General features: G+C 39.2%; 1 protein-coding gene across 8 annotated transcripts in view; it reads left to right on the top strand.

Annotated features, from left to right (window-relative positions):
- WDFY3 (WD repeat and FYVE domain containing 3) overlaps nt 1–15,183 on the top strand; it is a 378,134-nt gene that overhangs the window by 262,783 nt on the left and 100,168 nt on the right. For all 8 annotated transcript variants that reach the window (XM_059722254.1, XM_019479325.2, XM_059722256.1 and 5 more), the window contains 6 exons: nt 768–920; nt 4,833–4,906; nt 5,011–5,172; nt 6,993–7,087; nt 10,361–10,481; nt 12,198–12,415. In XM_059722254.1, the coding sequence (XP_059578237.1) occupies nt 768–920; nt 4,833–4,906; nt 5,011–5,172; nt 6,993–7,087; nt 10,361–10,481; nt 12,198–12,415 (823 nt within the window). The remainder of the gene's footprint in view (nt 1–767; nt 921–4,832; nt 4,907–5,010; nt 5,173–6,992; nt 7,088–10,360; nt 10,482–12,197; nt 12,416–15,183) is intronic.

The raw sequence follows: 15,183 nt of genomic DNA, 5'->3' as shown, positions 1-15,183 counted from the left end.
AGGATGGTTTAAAAGAAGAGTGTAAAATGAGTTTTAAATCAGTTACAGCTAAAACTACCAACTTACTAAAAACAAAAAAGTGAGTTAATGCGATACATGAATAGTTTGTCCTTCCATTTATGAGACACCTGCTAGCTCAGCAGTTACTTTTATCCCCTGTAAGTCAAGTAAAATTATTGGATATGGAGCATGAAAGGCAATAAACAAGAGTGTGACATTCTTTGATTGCAAAAAAGGAAAAATTCACATTACTTGAAAATGTAAAAAACCTAATCATTATAATGCTTTGCTTACATCAGGGTCTAGGGACTTGATCCGTCATTGTAATGAATGGGTGAAATGCAGGGTGAGAGAGAACTCTTTCAACTTGTATCCAGTTGGGTTGCCACAACAAGGCAGCACCCACAGTCAGTTGTACACAATACTGTTATATGTCATCATTTACTATTTTAGATTACTTTCAACTTTTGGGAGAATTGATCATATACCCCCCTAGAGTTAATGAGGTTTCTAGAAATTTGCTGCTCTTTGTCTGGGGACAAAATGTTCTAGAATATGAATGCTCCCTGGGATTCTAACCCAATCTTGCTGCAAGTTAGTGAAGAATTGTGATTGATGCATGTTTTTTTTAATGGTGATTCTAGAACATCACAAAAGTATGTTAATCAAATTCATAAGGTTTGAAAAGTCTTCTTGCCTTTAGTGTTGACATAAGAAGATGACATTACTGAATTTTCCTGCGCTCCTATTTTTTTTTTTTTTTTTAGTTACTGGCAATGCTGCTAAAGAAGAAACGCTCCCTTTTGAACAGCCACATACTCCATCTGACCTTTTCTTTGGTAGGAACTGTTGACAGTGGGCATGAAACCTCCATTATTCCAAATTCAACAGCCTTTCAGGATTTGCTGTGTGATTTTGAGGTATGTAAAGCATCCTTGAAAACTAGCTATGTGTATTTGGGTAGTTGATTATTCAGTATAATAAAGCAGACAGTGCAGAGAGTCTGATTCACCAGCAGTGCAGTGCAGTTCTTGTATTAACTCTGCCTGCTGTGGTTGCTTTACTTCTAATACATAGAAATTATTGCTGCATAGAAAAGATGATTTCAGTTAACTGTTAAATAGTTGGTTCTGTTAATCTGCATGTTTTATTTTAGTAAATATTTTGAGAGAGAAAAGAGACACTGAAAATAACAACAAGTAATAAATTTTTGCAGCACAGCGTGTCAGAACCTTAGGCATCAAATCTCCGTTGCATTGAGAAGTAGGGCAGTTACATTTCTGTGTGCACAGCCTCCAAGTATAACCTAGAGTGCAGCATTAAACATGAAGAAATTTAGAGTTAAGAGAAAAATTGCATTTACTTTATGGTATTTTAAGAAGAACTGTGAGGCAAGTTGCCTGATTCAGTATGTGACTGTCAAATTCCCTCTGTATTATTTATACGAAACATAGATTGATCGTAACTATTTTAATTGTCATACTCTTGTGAGGTTTTGTTGGGGAACTTAGGAGCTACTTGGGAAGGCTAATTTTCACATGCCATATGTCCTAAATAGGATTACTCTCATTTGTTTAAACTATGGATGTGCACAGTTTACATCCCTATGAAGTTAGGGTGTCTAAATGTATTTTTGGATGTCATATTAAGGAGCCCATTTGTGAAAATTGAACTTATGCTATTTACTAGAATATTTCTTTTAGTTTCCCTGAAATTGTTATAGCTGTTCTACTGGGTTCCCTGGGGTGCTTTAAAAATCCACAAAGGTCCACTCTCATGTGTCAATACCATTTTATGATTTTAGGAGGCAGGGCATTGAAAAATGAAGCTTATAATTTTAAACTTTTTGGGGAAAGAAGGTAGGGCAAGGTGGTACCTTAGAGACTAACTGGTTCAGAGAGGCATGAACTTCAGTAGGTAACAGCCTGCTTTATGAGATGCTAGTGCAAATTTTCTCAAATGAGATACAAAAATAATGGGCCTGTTGCCCTGCTTTTTGCCCATTTATGATACATTACACAAAATCCTGTTGTGTGACGGTTAAGATTGTTCTTTATGTAGCATGCCTACCAAAGGCTTAAAAATGCATAGATATGTCTATAGCAATTAGTTATGTGACACGTTAAATGATTAATCATTTAACCAATAAGTGCAATGATAACCGATAGTTTACCAGTTATCCTTTAGCTTGGGGCCAGCTCAGTGTGACAGGGAAGTGGGGAAGGGAAGCCTTGCAGTGCCCTAGCAGGAAGCAGAAGGCAGGAGGGAGGAGGAGAAGAGGGGAGCAGCGAGGGGGACTAGTACCCGTAGCCTAATTGGAAAACAGAAGGGCTGTGTGAAGCTTTGGGTGGTGATTCGAGTGGGAGGAGATTCATCCCGATTCAGTGGCTGAATGTTTGAATCCAAATAGAATCAGGGGACCATGTAAAAGGTATGAATTGATTTGAAGCTCTTCGGAGAGCTTCGATGATTTGGACAGTCCCCAGTGGCTGCAGCAGGGAGCTGCAGCTGGACTCGAAGCTGGTAAGTATGGGGTGGGGGAGTGGGGGGACCTCTGCCAGCCCCCATCCCTTGCCTGCTCTGCCCGCCCCAGCTCCTGGTGCTTTAAAAAAGAGCCCCACTCACTAGGTGCTGCAAGGTTGGGGGGCGATCCCCTCTGCCCCCCACTGCCTCACACTGCGTGGGAGGCTCTGCATGAGGCCCCTGACCTTCCCCCTGCTCCCCAGACTCCCCTATGGCTGCCCCACTTGCTCCAGCCCTGGCCCTTTAAGAAAAATAACAAAATGAGAAAAGCCCTGAAGTGGCTTCGGGCGGCTCATGGAAGAGCCCCCCACGTGGCACGGGGCAGTGAGGATTGACCCCCGCCGCCCAGCAGGAATGGTGAGTTTGGGGGGTTTTCTTGGGTTTTTTTTTTTTTCTTAAAGAGCTGGAGCTGGGGCAGGCAAGGCAGCCATGGTGGGACTGGGGGAGCAGAGTAGGGGGTTGGGGGGGCTTGTGCAAAGCCCCCCATGCAGCGTGGGGCAGTTGGGGGGGTAGCAGGGATCATTCACAGGTGCTCCATCCCTCCCTTCTTTCCTCCTTCCCTCCATCCCAAATTAAGCAATTAGCTGCTCATTCAGAGGTGCTTTCTTCTACCCAGTGCAGGGCTTCACTAGGTCTCTTGTCTGGCTTGACTTGCCTTCTCCCTCCCTCCCCCACAGTCAAGGGGTCCTGGGAGCTGGGGGTATCTTCTAGCAGCAGCTGTGTCCAAGCTGCCTTGTTATTGGCTAATCGTTTAACCAATATAATTAGAGGAGGTTACACAAATGTTTTTTAAAAATATATTTACATCCCTAATACCAATACCTAGACTTAGACCCCCATTATAAGTGAAAACAATAAAAAAAAAAAAAAGTCAATTTTTAGTACAAAAACATTTCCTGTCAACAATTGCCTTAATTTTTTTAAAGCTGTTTTTGTAAAAACATTTCCATTTTAACCCTTTTGAAATTTTTAGGGAAGAGAGCTGCTTTTTTGACAAGTGTTTGTCCCAAAAACCTGTCAGGCAGGTCTGATCTTCTGCTGTTTTGGCCGTAGGGAACTTAAGCCAGGAGAACAAAATAATAATACAGTCTGAAACACGGCAGTAGCTCTTTTGACAAAAAATGGAAACTTCATAAAAATAATGAGTACTTTTGTTGTAGATTCTGATCTTTATAAAGGGAGCTGGCTGAACAATTTTAAGGGTCTTACATTCAGTATAATAATAACTGCAGTATGAAAGATCTAAAGTGAGCCTTTTAAAAAGTGTCCTCTCTCAGTGCAACTAGAGAACAAAGGGATTCACAATATAAAGTAAAAAAAGAAAGAACCTGACAGAGGAGAAAAATGATTTTGTTAGGCTTTTTGGACCTTTGAGACTTAATTAACTAATGAATGGTGTCCGTAGGCAGACAGTCCCCAGTAACATCTCTTAAAGCAAGCATATGGACTAATTGGACTCTCCAAGAAGAGACCTCCTGATAAAAAGAATGCAAGAGCTGCACTTTCTCATACTTCTACCTTTAAAAAAAAAAGAACAAGTAAAGGGGCAAGAAAACTTGCTTTATTTACTCTTTCAAGCCATTTTTAATAGAAAGAGGGTTCAAATCTGTCTTATTTTATTTTTCAGTCTCGGGTTTACTTTAAGATTTGAAGCCTTAACCTTCTACCTTTCTATCACTTGCCTGTCTCGTTGCTTCCATTGATGCAACAAATGATCTGCTGTGAAAAGTAGAAATTACTTAAAATATTGTATAGAAAATGTTTTTTGAAATTGAAAGAATTGTCAGTAAAGACTGAGTTTAGTTTTGACAGAGAAACAGAGTTAATTTAGTAACAGGTCATCTTTATTTCAGGTGGCAAAGAGTTTAAAAAGATAAATGTTAAATCTAATTCTGAACTCAGACCAGTTTAAATCTTAAAGAATTCTGTCTAAGTCAGTGGCAGTAAACTAGTTATAAATTCAGGATCATGATGTGGTTCTGTGATTCTTTTCATAGAACTCTGATTTGTTATTGTGATAATTAGTAAATGTTATTCCCGTTTCACCATATACATGGAGTTTACCTGTGGTCTTCAAGTAGTCTTCTGTAGCTTTGCCTCTATAGTTGGCTTTTCTCTGTTGGCTGTGTAATTCAAAACTGAAATTATCATTTGAGTAGGGTAGACAAGAAAATTATGAGGTAATCCACTGGATTAATTTAAAAAAACCCCAGTAATCCAGGATTTGTTTCATGCTTAATATATTACATGTGATTAGATTTTCATAGATTTTTCATCTAAAATGTACCACTGTATATTCTGTATTTCAGGTCTGGCTCCATGCCCCATATGAGCTTCATCTTTCATTATTTGAGCACTTCATTGAACTTCTCACAGAGTCCAGGTATTAGTTGATATTAGCCTGGTAATATAATCTAAAATAAGGAATTATCCAGGAAATGTCCTGATTGTTTATTAAATCTTTTTTTTTTTCTTTCTGTCTTTCAGTGAAGCAGCAAAGAATGCTAAATTAATGAGGGAGTTCCAGCTAATCCCTAAACTACTGTTGACTCTTCGAGATGCATCTTTATCCCAGCCTACTATTGCTGCAGTTAGTAATGTGCTGAGCTTTTTGCTTCAGGGTTTTCCCAGCAGCAGTGACCTGCTCAGGTAACACAAACACTTACTGACATTTATTTATGCATTATTTATTTATTTATTTATTTAAGATGGGGCTTTGCAAGAAACTTGCGGATGGTAGTGCTTCTGTAGGGGACTAATATAAAGAGTTTATTGGAGCTATTCAGTACATATAAATGTAAAAACCACAGGAAATAGTTTAAAACCAGTGCCCTGGAATTGCACCTTAAGCTCAGTTTAAGTCACAGTAGAAATTAGTATTAAATTGCCCTAGAATGTTTTCCAGTATGAAAGCTTGTACTAGAAATAATTATAAACATGGCAGAGATGCATAATATTCTAAATTCACAATTGCTCCAAGAGATTGTGACCATTTTTGGAGATTGTCAAGTCTGTATCACTTGTGCTTAAATTTGGGTTTCTTTAGAACCTTTGGAGCTGTCATGCTGCTCCACGTTAAAATGCGGCATTTACCATTCTCATCTGAGAGGTTTATTTCTAGTTCTCTTTCTAAACAGGCAGCTTGTAGGAAAATATCTGAGTATCTCTGATGGAACAGTGGGTGACTACAGATAAATGTTACCTTTTCAGTTGCATCTGGTCTGTATAAGGACTTATAACATGTTTAATTAATTGGTAAATGCAGACTGTGGGAGGGAATGGTGGTAATGCAGAGAGGGTAATTAGGGAGGACCCTGGAGGGCCAGGAGGTTGGAGGCAGCGTAGAACGAGGGGTGGTGATTCAGAGTTCTGGGGCAGAGGGAGAGGGGCAATGAGAGGTTGAGATAGAAAGGGAGGGACGGTGAGAGGTTGGGGTGCTGGCGTTAGAGGAGGCTTATGTTCAGGGGTGTTGTGAGAGTGGGATATTGTTTAGGGGGCTTCTGTTTTATGTTGGTATTCTAGTTCCCTTTTAAGTTGTCTTATTCTCTTGTTCATTCCCCTGGTTTAAAAGTTACTCTGTTCTCATTGTAAACTGCCATGAACCTTTGCTGGGTAGGGTGGCATATAAATCAAATTAGTAAATAAAGAATAGATAAGAGTAAAGAATTGTCATATTGCTACTTCGGCTCAGTTAGTGTTTTTACTTTTCATTTGTTGTTAGTATGAAACAACTTACCTTTCTGTATGTTTACCATGCTCTAGACATCATTTATGTATAGAATAAATGATATGCAATTCATAATTATTCTTATGAAATGAACAAAAATAATGTTTGTTGCTTTATTCCTGCCACTCCTCAGGGCTTTCTGTTTACCCTTAATGGTAGCAGTACAGCCAGAATCTGGGTAACAGTGTTTAGTATTGTCTTAGTTGTACTCTTCAGGATTGGTGTGCATTTCTTCCAAAGAACAGGAAAACAAGAATAGAAGCCCTAGATAAAATCAAAATAACAGAGAGAGAATGCACAACTATGCAGGAGTTAAGCTAGCTAAGTACATGTCAAATTGCTTACTGACAAGTAAGCAAAACTTATTTCTCTTTTGCCCCTCTTTGTGGTACTCTGTTGGGAAGACAGTCTTTACTAAATAGTTATTCTTCCTGCTTTCTAAGATAACATTCTTATATTGTATTTGAGCATTTTCAGTGCAAGAGAATTCACTTTCACACCAGTCTTGACAGTCTAGGATATTTTAACAGCATTTTGACCTGTAATGTTTGGTCAGGGATACCCTTTTAGGAGATAGATATTAGTCTCTGAACACTGATTGTCTCAGTTTTCAGAAGTAAGAAAATGAACTTTTTTGTATATTTTTCCTTGTACTAATTTTTACGGTGACTGTTGAATGTGAATAATTTACAGATTAAAGTCATTCCATCACACATGCATTCACTCTTTTCTTTCCATAAAGGTTTGGACAATTCATCTCTTCCACTTTGCCTACATTTGCAGTCTGTGAGAAGTTTGTAGTAATGGAGATAAATAATGAAGAAAAACCTGATACTGGTAAGTAGCTTTCAGTATTTGAGTAGAAGAAAAATTATCTGTGATATTCTGTGTTTAAATTATTATTGGTAATGCATTCTACATTTTAATTCTAGTATATCTGCTTAGTTTAATAAGTCCTTCAGATTTGTGTGTGTTAAGCAAGCTGTGCATGGATAGAAGTTCCTGTGTATCCTCTCATTTGATTCCCTTCACTACCTTCCCAGTTTCTCCTACTTGTTTTTTGAAATCATATGGAAATCTCCAGGCCTTCATTCACAGTGAGAGAAAGCGGGCTCTTCAGCCTTCCAGGTCTTGCATCCATGCACCAGGAAGAGCCGGGGCTGCACCGGGCAGCTGGGTGGCAATGGCGCTGGGAGCAGTGGCGGCAAAATTTGGAGTGGTTGTGGCATCTTCCCAGCACCGCCAGCTTCTGCTTCAAGCCCAACCCCTGCCCCATCTGGACAGTGCCTGCTCCTGCCCTCTCCCTCGCCACGGGTGGCATTGATATACCCCCCCACATACCCCTTCCCTCCCCATGCCCCTTCCACCAAGCCAGACTTCCCAGCTGGAGGCAGCTCTCCATGCTGCCAGCTATGCTCCTCACTGCCTGAGGGCTACACTGCGGCTGCTCACAGCACAAGCATTTCTCAGCCAAATTATCTGCCCCACTGGGCTGATATCTGATACAGCCAGTTTTCTTTATACCAATATCGAACTGATGTATTAGTGCACCTCTAGAAAGCAGTAATGAGCAGTGTCTGGCTTTCTCAGATAGACCTAGAAAACTTTTCTCCTTCAGGAACAAATGCTTTCTGTTAGCTGTTTTCAAAACATTTTTATTTAAAGCCACAAACATTGAAAGCAGTTTCACTGGAATTACTAATTGAAGCAGAAAAGAGAAGCCAGAATTATAGACCCAGCATCATAAACTGACATGAGCAACAGGTTCCAGGACTGTTAGCAATACATAACTAGTAGCTAATAACTAAAAGTTTGATATATTTTATTTCTATCCCTTATTTAAAGGAATTTGCTTTACTATTTATGGAGGTCTTTGATTGGCCTCACAGGAATATCCTGTGTTTGGTTGAGGAGATTAAGCTGAAGGTCAGTTTGAAATTCACAGTGTGTTGATTGTTAGAGCATTTACTAGTGGGGCACAGAGAGCTGCCTGATTACATGATACTCTCTCTTCCTTGTTTCTAGCTGCTTAATTGCATTAAAGGAATTCTTAACATTCCTCTGTTGTAAGCAATTGCAGTTGTTCTCAGAGGGATACTTATAACTCAGTCAGATAAGATGGTGGTTTGAGAGATCATGACTGGGTAGGGAAGGTTTGGTCTTCCCTAAAAATCAAAGTTTTAAGATGATCTGCTTCTAGGGGGGATGTGAAACAAGCTGTATTAGATTCGGATTCGGCCCAAATCGGGGACAGTTATTTGATTAATTGATTCGGATCATTGTCCTGATTCAATTCAGCCAAATCTGAATCTGAAGATTCGAGGCCATCTCAGAGAATCAGCAGTTTGGTTATAGACACAACTTTAAATGTTTTTCTACATGCCTCGAGGTACCAGGTGCAGCTCATGAACGCTGCAATGGTGGGACAGATGGAGTGTCCCACAGGAGCACGGGGGGGGGGGGCCCACGCGTGCTCAGCAGCGAACCTGGAAGTGGACCAGAAGTATTTCCGGTCCATTTCCGGGTCCACCACCGAGCACGTGGGGAAGCCCCCGCACCTCCTCAGCTAGGCAGTCGGCCACGGGGGGGACCCCGGGTGCCCCCCCCCCCCGACCCAGGAGGTAGCAGTCACCGAGGCGGTGGGGCGAGGTCCCCTGCACTCTCTGGTGGATCCATAAGTGGACCGGAAGTGCTTCTGGTCCACTTCCGGGTCTGCTGCCAAGTGCACTGGAGACACTCCCCCCCCACGCTCCTATGGGACACTCCGTCTGCCCCAGCATCTCTGCATTCGCGAGCTGCCTGCTACCTTGAGGTATGTAGAAAAAATGTTTAAAGCTGTGTCTGTGTCCGAATCATCAAATCTTTCCAAATCGATTAGGAGAGATTAAAGGGTCTCCTGATTTGATTCAGATTCGGAGATTCGGCTGTCAAATCGGGCTAAATCTCCACCGAATAGAATCAGCCACCGACGCTTCACACATCCCTAATAGCTTCCACTTTCCTTTCTGTGTCACTAGAGGCTTTACTACCATGGTGGGCGCCCCTGGTGGCCAAGCTGGCTGTCATTCTTGTGCCTCCTCTAAGTGGGTGCTTGGGGCTACTGCCCTGTTTCCCCACCCCTGATTACACTACTGTGTGTTACCACCCATTCAGACATCTAGGCATATAAAACCAAAGACGGGATGAGAGGCATTGGTCTTAATTTGCAATATGGTAGATTTAGGTTGGATACCAGGAAAAACTTTATCACTATGAGTGTGGTCAAGCACTGAAATAAATTATCAAGAGAAATTGTGGAATTTGTCATTGACAAATTTGAAGTGCAGGTTAAACATACCTTTTTCTGGGATGATTTAGACAGCTGATTCTACCTTGAGCAGGGGTTGGCGTAGATGATCCTCTGAAGTCCCTCCACTGTTTTTCAGTGATTCTGTGCTGGGCTTCATGTTTTTTCAACATAATCTTTTTCTGTACAGCCTAAAAAAGTTATAATCTTCCTTTGTGTATATACACAGGCACATAAGCTGCTGTAGTGTTTACACATGGAGGAGTGAATGGTAGAAGAAAAGTAATAACAACAAAAAACGTAATTTAAGAGATTCATGCATCAATTCTATTACTTCAACCCTTCTGTCCTTACACTTTTCCCAGCATCAAAATCCTCTGGTGTTTCATCTTAGAATTTAAGCTTCTTGGGAGAGAATGCGTCTGTGAAGCACCTTGCATGTTTTGGGCTTTGTAGTAATAGTAATGTTTGAATTTTTGTACTTGAAGTAGCTCTACTTACTCTATAATATTAATGGAACATAGTGTTTTTCATGATATCTTTTTGGTGATGGAGTCAGTTTGGTAGAGGGTGTGCAATTCCAAGTTGGGGGATAATATATTTTGTGGCCTGTGTTTAAAGGAAAATGAGGCTTATTTTACCTCTTTCTCATGGTGGGCTTGTTGCAGGGGGACAAGCGGGCCAATATCCCAATGAAGCATTTTTTGTTGGTTTGTTTTTGTTTTACCTGTTGCCGATTTGTAGTTGTAAGATGGCATGAAATTGCTTAGAAGTACTAATCCATCTTCTTCCAGATTCACTTAATTCTTCTATTTCATGCTTAGGAGCAGAGGATGATTTTGGAGGCCTTGTTTCTGCTAATCTTATCCTTCTGCGGAACAGACTTTTAGATATCCTTCTGAAACTTCTGTATACTTCTAAAGAAAAGACAAGTGTTAACTTGCAGTAAGTACCAGTGACTCTTCTGATAGAAAAAAGGAAGGTGACTGTAACAATTTTAAGATAAATGAGCAAATATGTTGGGTCAAACTCTGTAAATAGTGATATAAATCCAGAGGAACTCCATGGATGTACCTGAAGTTTACATGACTGTCACAGCAGAATTTAGCTTTGGCTGCAGTAGCAAAAATTTGATTTTGATTCTTTACCTTTGTGTTCCAACCTCTGATAGTGTGGGTTATGTTTTATTTTGTACATTACCGTGTCATCTATTTTTGTTGAGAGACCTCCAAACTAATCGTCTGAAGATTAGACTATGCGGGTATAAAAGACATGCACCCTTTCTCAGTTTAAGCTTCTACTACTTTGAGCAGCATTAGCGAAGAATTATATAGCCTTGTTATAAGAAAAATAGTTTATTTTATGTAATTTAGTTACAGTGATTCCATCTATACATTTTCAAAGCTGTAAGAGATTGTGTATGGGGAGCAGCAGTCAGCTATGGCAGTTCCTTTTGATTTTTAATCTTTAAGCATAACCAGGTTCAGAGTATGCTGCTGTTCTCCCGAATTCATTCTTTAGCAATTTAAATGAAAAATAAATAATTTCTTAAATACAGCTACAGATAAAATACAAAATATAAAAAGAGAAGTCATCTCTATTCAAAAAGTGAGAGGAGCCAGCAGGTTCCAAAACATGTTAAATTAAAAGAAATATTAAATAATTTCAGTATACAGATGTTCTCAATAACATTGTTACTCGTAAAATGCCCAATCTCTATTTAAAAATCCCAGCTGAAGTTATTAACAGCTAATGAAACATTACAGCCAAAGAGGGGAGAGAAAAGGGACTTTAAATTCTGTGTCAAGTTAGAATCTTTTAAAACAGGTGTTGGCTGTATTTGTCTGCTTGCTGTATTTTGGTGGATCACACGTAGTATTCAGATTTCACCATAACTTGACTGAATCATAAAATTCAGATGCAAAATTTATATGCATGATGGATATTTAAACAGTTTAGTCTACATTTTGTTTCCACAAATATGATTAACACTTTGTTTCAGCCTAACCATGGGTTAAGGACTTGATGTTCTGTAGTTCTTCTTGTGAAAAATATAGGACAGATCCTCAAACTGTAAATTTATTCTCAGCAGAAGCAGTTGTGTGATTTATAAGTTGTAACTTGTCAGTATAAGTTTTCTGTTTAGCTTCTCAAAATTAATGTCAGACAATATCATAGGTGACTGGTAGGGGGGGACTCAAGGGGCATGTGCCACAGATTGGCCCTTGTTGCTGCTGGCATTTGCAGGCAGTCACCACTCGCCACCCCGCCACTGACGCTGCTTCCCACAAACTGTGCCTCCCCCCCCCCCCCCCCCCCCCCCCCCCCCCCCCCCCCCAGTCTCAGGAGGCACCAGTCACCTATGGACAATATTCAGTGTAACTTCAAACAAGTTGGAGCAGTCTAAATCACTACCTTCAGTCCTCTTAATTCCACCAAACATCATGCTCACAATTTTGTAGAGGTTACCTGCACAAAAATCTGATTGATTGACAGTCCTTTCTTCTTTAGCAGATATGGTTTACATAGAGATCTGTTGTGTTTTAAATTATTTTTAATTTTATCTAATATTCTTGCCTGAGTTTTCCTGACAATGAAAGACCTTGACTCTTGCTATTTGTTATAAGGAATTTTGTGACATTTAACTTTTTTTGTGATTAGAGCATGTGAGGAGCTGGTCAGGACACTGGGATTTGATTGGATCATGATGTTTATGGAAGAACATCTGCACTCAACCACTGTAACTGGAGCCATGAGAATCCTTGTGGTCCTGCTGAGTAATCAGCCTATTCTCATCAAATTTAAAGAAGGCCTCAGTGGCGGAGGCTGGCTTGATCAGACTGATTCTGTGTTAACCAACAAAATTGGTACAGTACTAGGTATGAAATTTAAAGATGATGATTGAAGGGTGTTTGGATTTGTTTAATGTTATAAATATTGTATGTAGTAGTACGGAATGTCTGTTATTGTCATCAAATGGCTTTCAGTTTTGCAGGGCTTGCGTTTTTTTGTTTTTCTTGGTTACACTCCCCTACAGGTGGTTTAAGGCAATGAGCGAAGGTGGGTGATTCTGCAGACTAGACTTCAAGTTGCATAGCTTCAGCATATGCAAATTTCAATCCATTTTTTCTTTTGGATGAAATTACTTTCTCGCTACTCTGTCCAAAACATGCATAGCTGGTCTTAATAAAGTTTGGGGGCCACTGATATCATTTGAACCTCTCCAGCCTGCCTAAACTGATATTGGTAGGCAGAGGTGGTGTGGAGCAGGGAATCTCTTCTCTGCATTTCACTCCACCTAAATGCTGCTGTACAGTTTGTCATCTTTTCCTGGCCTTCTGCTCTTAGGTAAATTTCAGTTTGGATCCTGTTTGGGAGCATTTTTAAGGTTTGGATTTTAGTATTGACTTAACTCTGTTCCCTTAAAGTTTCTTTTCTTATGAGATCCTTAATATATAATAACCTTCAAGGAACTGCTGTGTTCCAGAGTCAGCCAACCTGAAGTGAATTACTCTTTCTGAAACTGAATCACTGGGTGACATTGAGCTAGTTAGTGAAATTCTCTGTTGCTACACACATAACAGGGTTATTATGTGTTATTATGCTCACTTGTCTTCTGAAGAATGCTGTGATTAATAAATGAAAAGCAGTATTTTTGTATCTTTTGATATCAAAATATTCTACTAGGAATAGTAAAAATAATGTCCTTAATTATTTAATGGCAGAAATTTTAGGACATTCTATTTTTCTCCTGTTTTGAAGCATCTGTTTAACCTTTAAAAGTTACTCTGTGGTGTGCTAGTAAATATATAATAACATTTAACTAATCTGCATAGTTTTCAGGGGTTGCTAGAAAGCGTGACTTGCCTCAAAGTTGTAGTAATAATTCAAAATGAATACATTTTGAACATTTCAAAATATTAAACCAGTAAATTAGGATACTTGTTAATACCAACATTAAATTCATTTTTGGGGTTTTTTATGGCCTAAAATAAGTTAGGTTACTAGAAGTGTCAGTCAGTCAAGGACTAGAATTGATGTAACAAATTTACAGTTGACAGTAGCATGCCTACTATGCACCCAGCCTAGCCAAATGGAATTTTGCATCCAAAAGGGTTTTGGGTTTCACAGATGCAATATAACCATCTCCCTTTTTTGCATAAATGCCAAGTTGTCCCCTATAGTTCTAAATTATGCCCCATATGTGACCATTTTACTATAATTTAGGATCTTAGCACCCTTTCTGTTGGCTCAGAGGGCGACTTTAAAATAACTTCCCTCTTCGATGAGAAGTTATGTCAGCCCTCTTATTACGTGCAAAAGCATTAGAGAAATATTTGGCTTCAATTTGCTGGTCATTACTTGTGTACAGAACCACAGTTCATTAAGTTGTTTACACTGTACTCTGTAAATAAGAGGAAGAAGGAAAAGGATAAGCAGCATGTGTCTGCTTATCACAGAGACTCAGCAGTAGTGGACAGATGCACGTATTTCCAAATTCTGGTTCTTTAGTCAATATTAATACAGAGCATATTAACTATATGGTCCCTAATCCATTATTTCCACAAAATGTGGATGATTTTGAAACACGTTATTTGACAAGTTGTGTTTCATTTAAAGGGGTTGACATGGTAGATTTTGGTTATCTGCATATCGTCTTAATATAACGAAGTTTCTCTGAACCTTCATTCAGCAGTGATGGCAGGTACAGAATGCAGAATATTGTGAGTAAAAATTGTACAACAGATTGTGAAGAATACTTTGGAGTTAAACTTTTAATAAGATATGTAGTGTGGGTTTTAAATCAGTGTGGATATGTGGCAAGTGGTCTGCTACATTTGTACGTTTTAAACCCTGGTTCTTTATTGTTGTGTGCTAAATGCACAAGGGCATTTGTGGATACATAGAGTTTAAACAAAAGCTTTTTGTTTTTAAATACAGGGGTTTTTTTGTTTTGTTTTGTTTACAGTATGTAGACAATGTATTCTTTTTGCATGTTGAAAAAACAAATGACTTTCCAAATTCATCTTTGGCATACCCATGAAATTGGTCTAAAGGATTTGAGAACTATGAAGGATGATGTAATAAGCTGCTCCTTTATTTGGAGCTGATCTGTACTCACAAATGTGATGTGAACTCTGAGGTTGTATAAGTTCTGCTGCTTAATGAAAAATAACATAAATTCTGCCTATAATCTTAGATGTTCTCAAATTGGAAATTAGCATTTGGGCACCGCAAAAACTTGAGTTCCACAATATTTTAGTACCAACCAAAAATAGAAAATATAATTTATATTGATGGAAATAAACTTTAAATCATAGTTTTCAGTTGGTAACTAAAGCACCCCAAATGCTTATTGAGACACCTACATAAACATTACCATATTTTCTCCCATACGTGTGCTCCTTTCCCAAAAAATAAGCCCCCCAAAATTAGGGTGTGTATATTAAGTGGGAGGCTGATTTTCTTCCCAGGATAGAAGTGCCCTCCCTTGATTCTTCCCCCACAGTGCAGAAATTGCTGGATTACTCTTCAGGCAGCTGTCAAAGTCAATTGATGTAATAGCTCATTGTTCTTCACTCAAGCTGTTAACAATGATCTCTCCTTTTGAATGGTCGTGAAGTTCCATTAAGGTAACTTTTCTTAA

The sequence above is a fragment of the Alligator mississippiensis genome, chromosome 2 (assembly GCF_030867095.1).
Source record: "Alligator mississippiensis isolate rAllMis1 chromosome 2, rAllMis1, whole genome shotgun sequence".
Classification (NCBI taxonomy): domain Eukaryota; kingdom Metazoa; phylum Chordata; order Crocodylia; family Alligatoridae; genus Alligator; species Alligator mississippiensis.
Note: the sequence above shows the minus strand (reverse complement) of the source record. Positions and strands in the feature narration are given on the sequence as shown.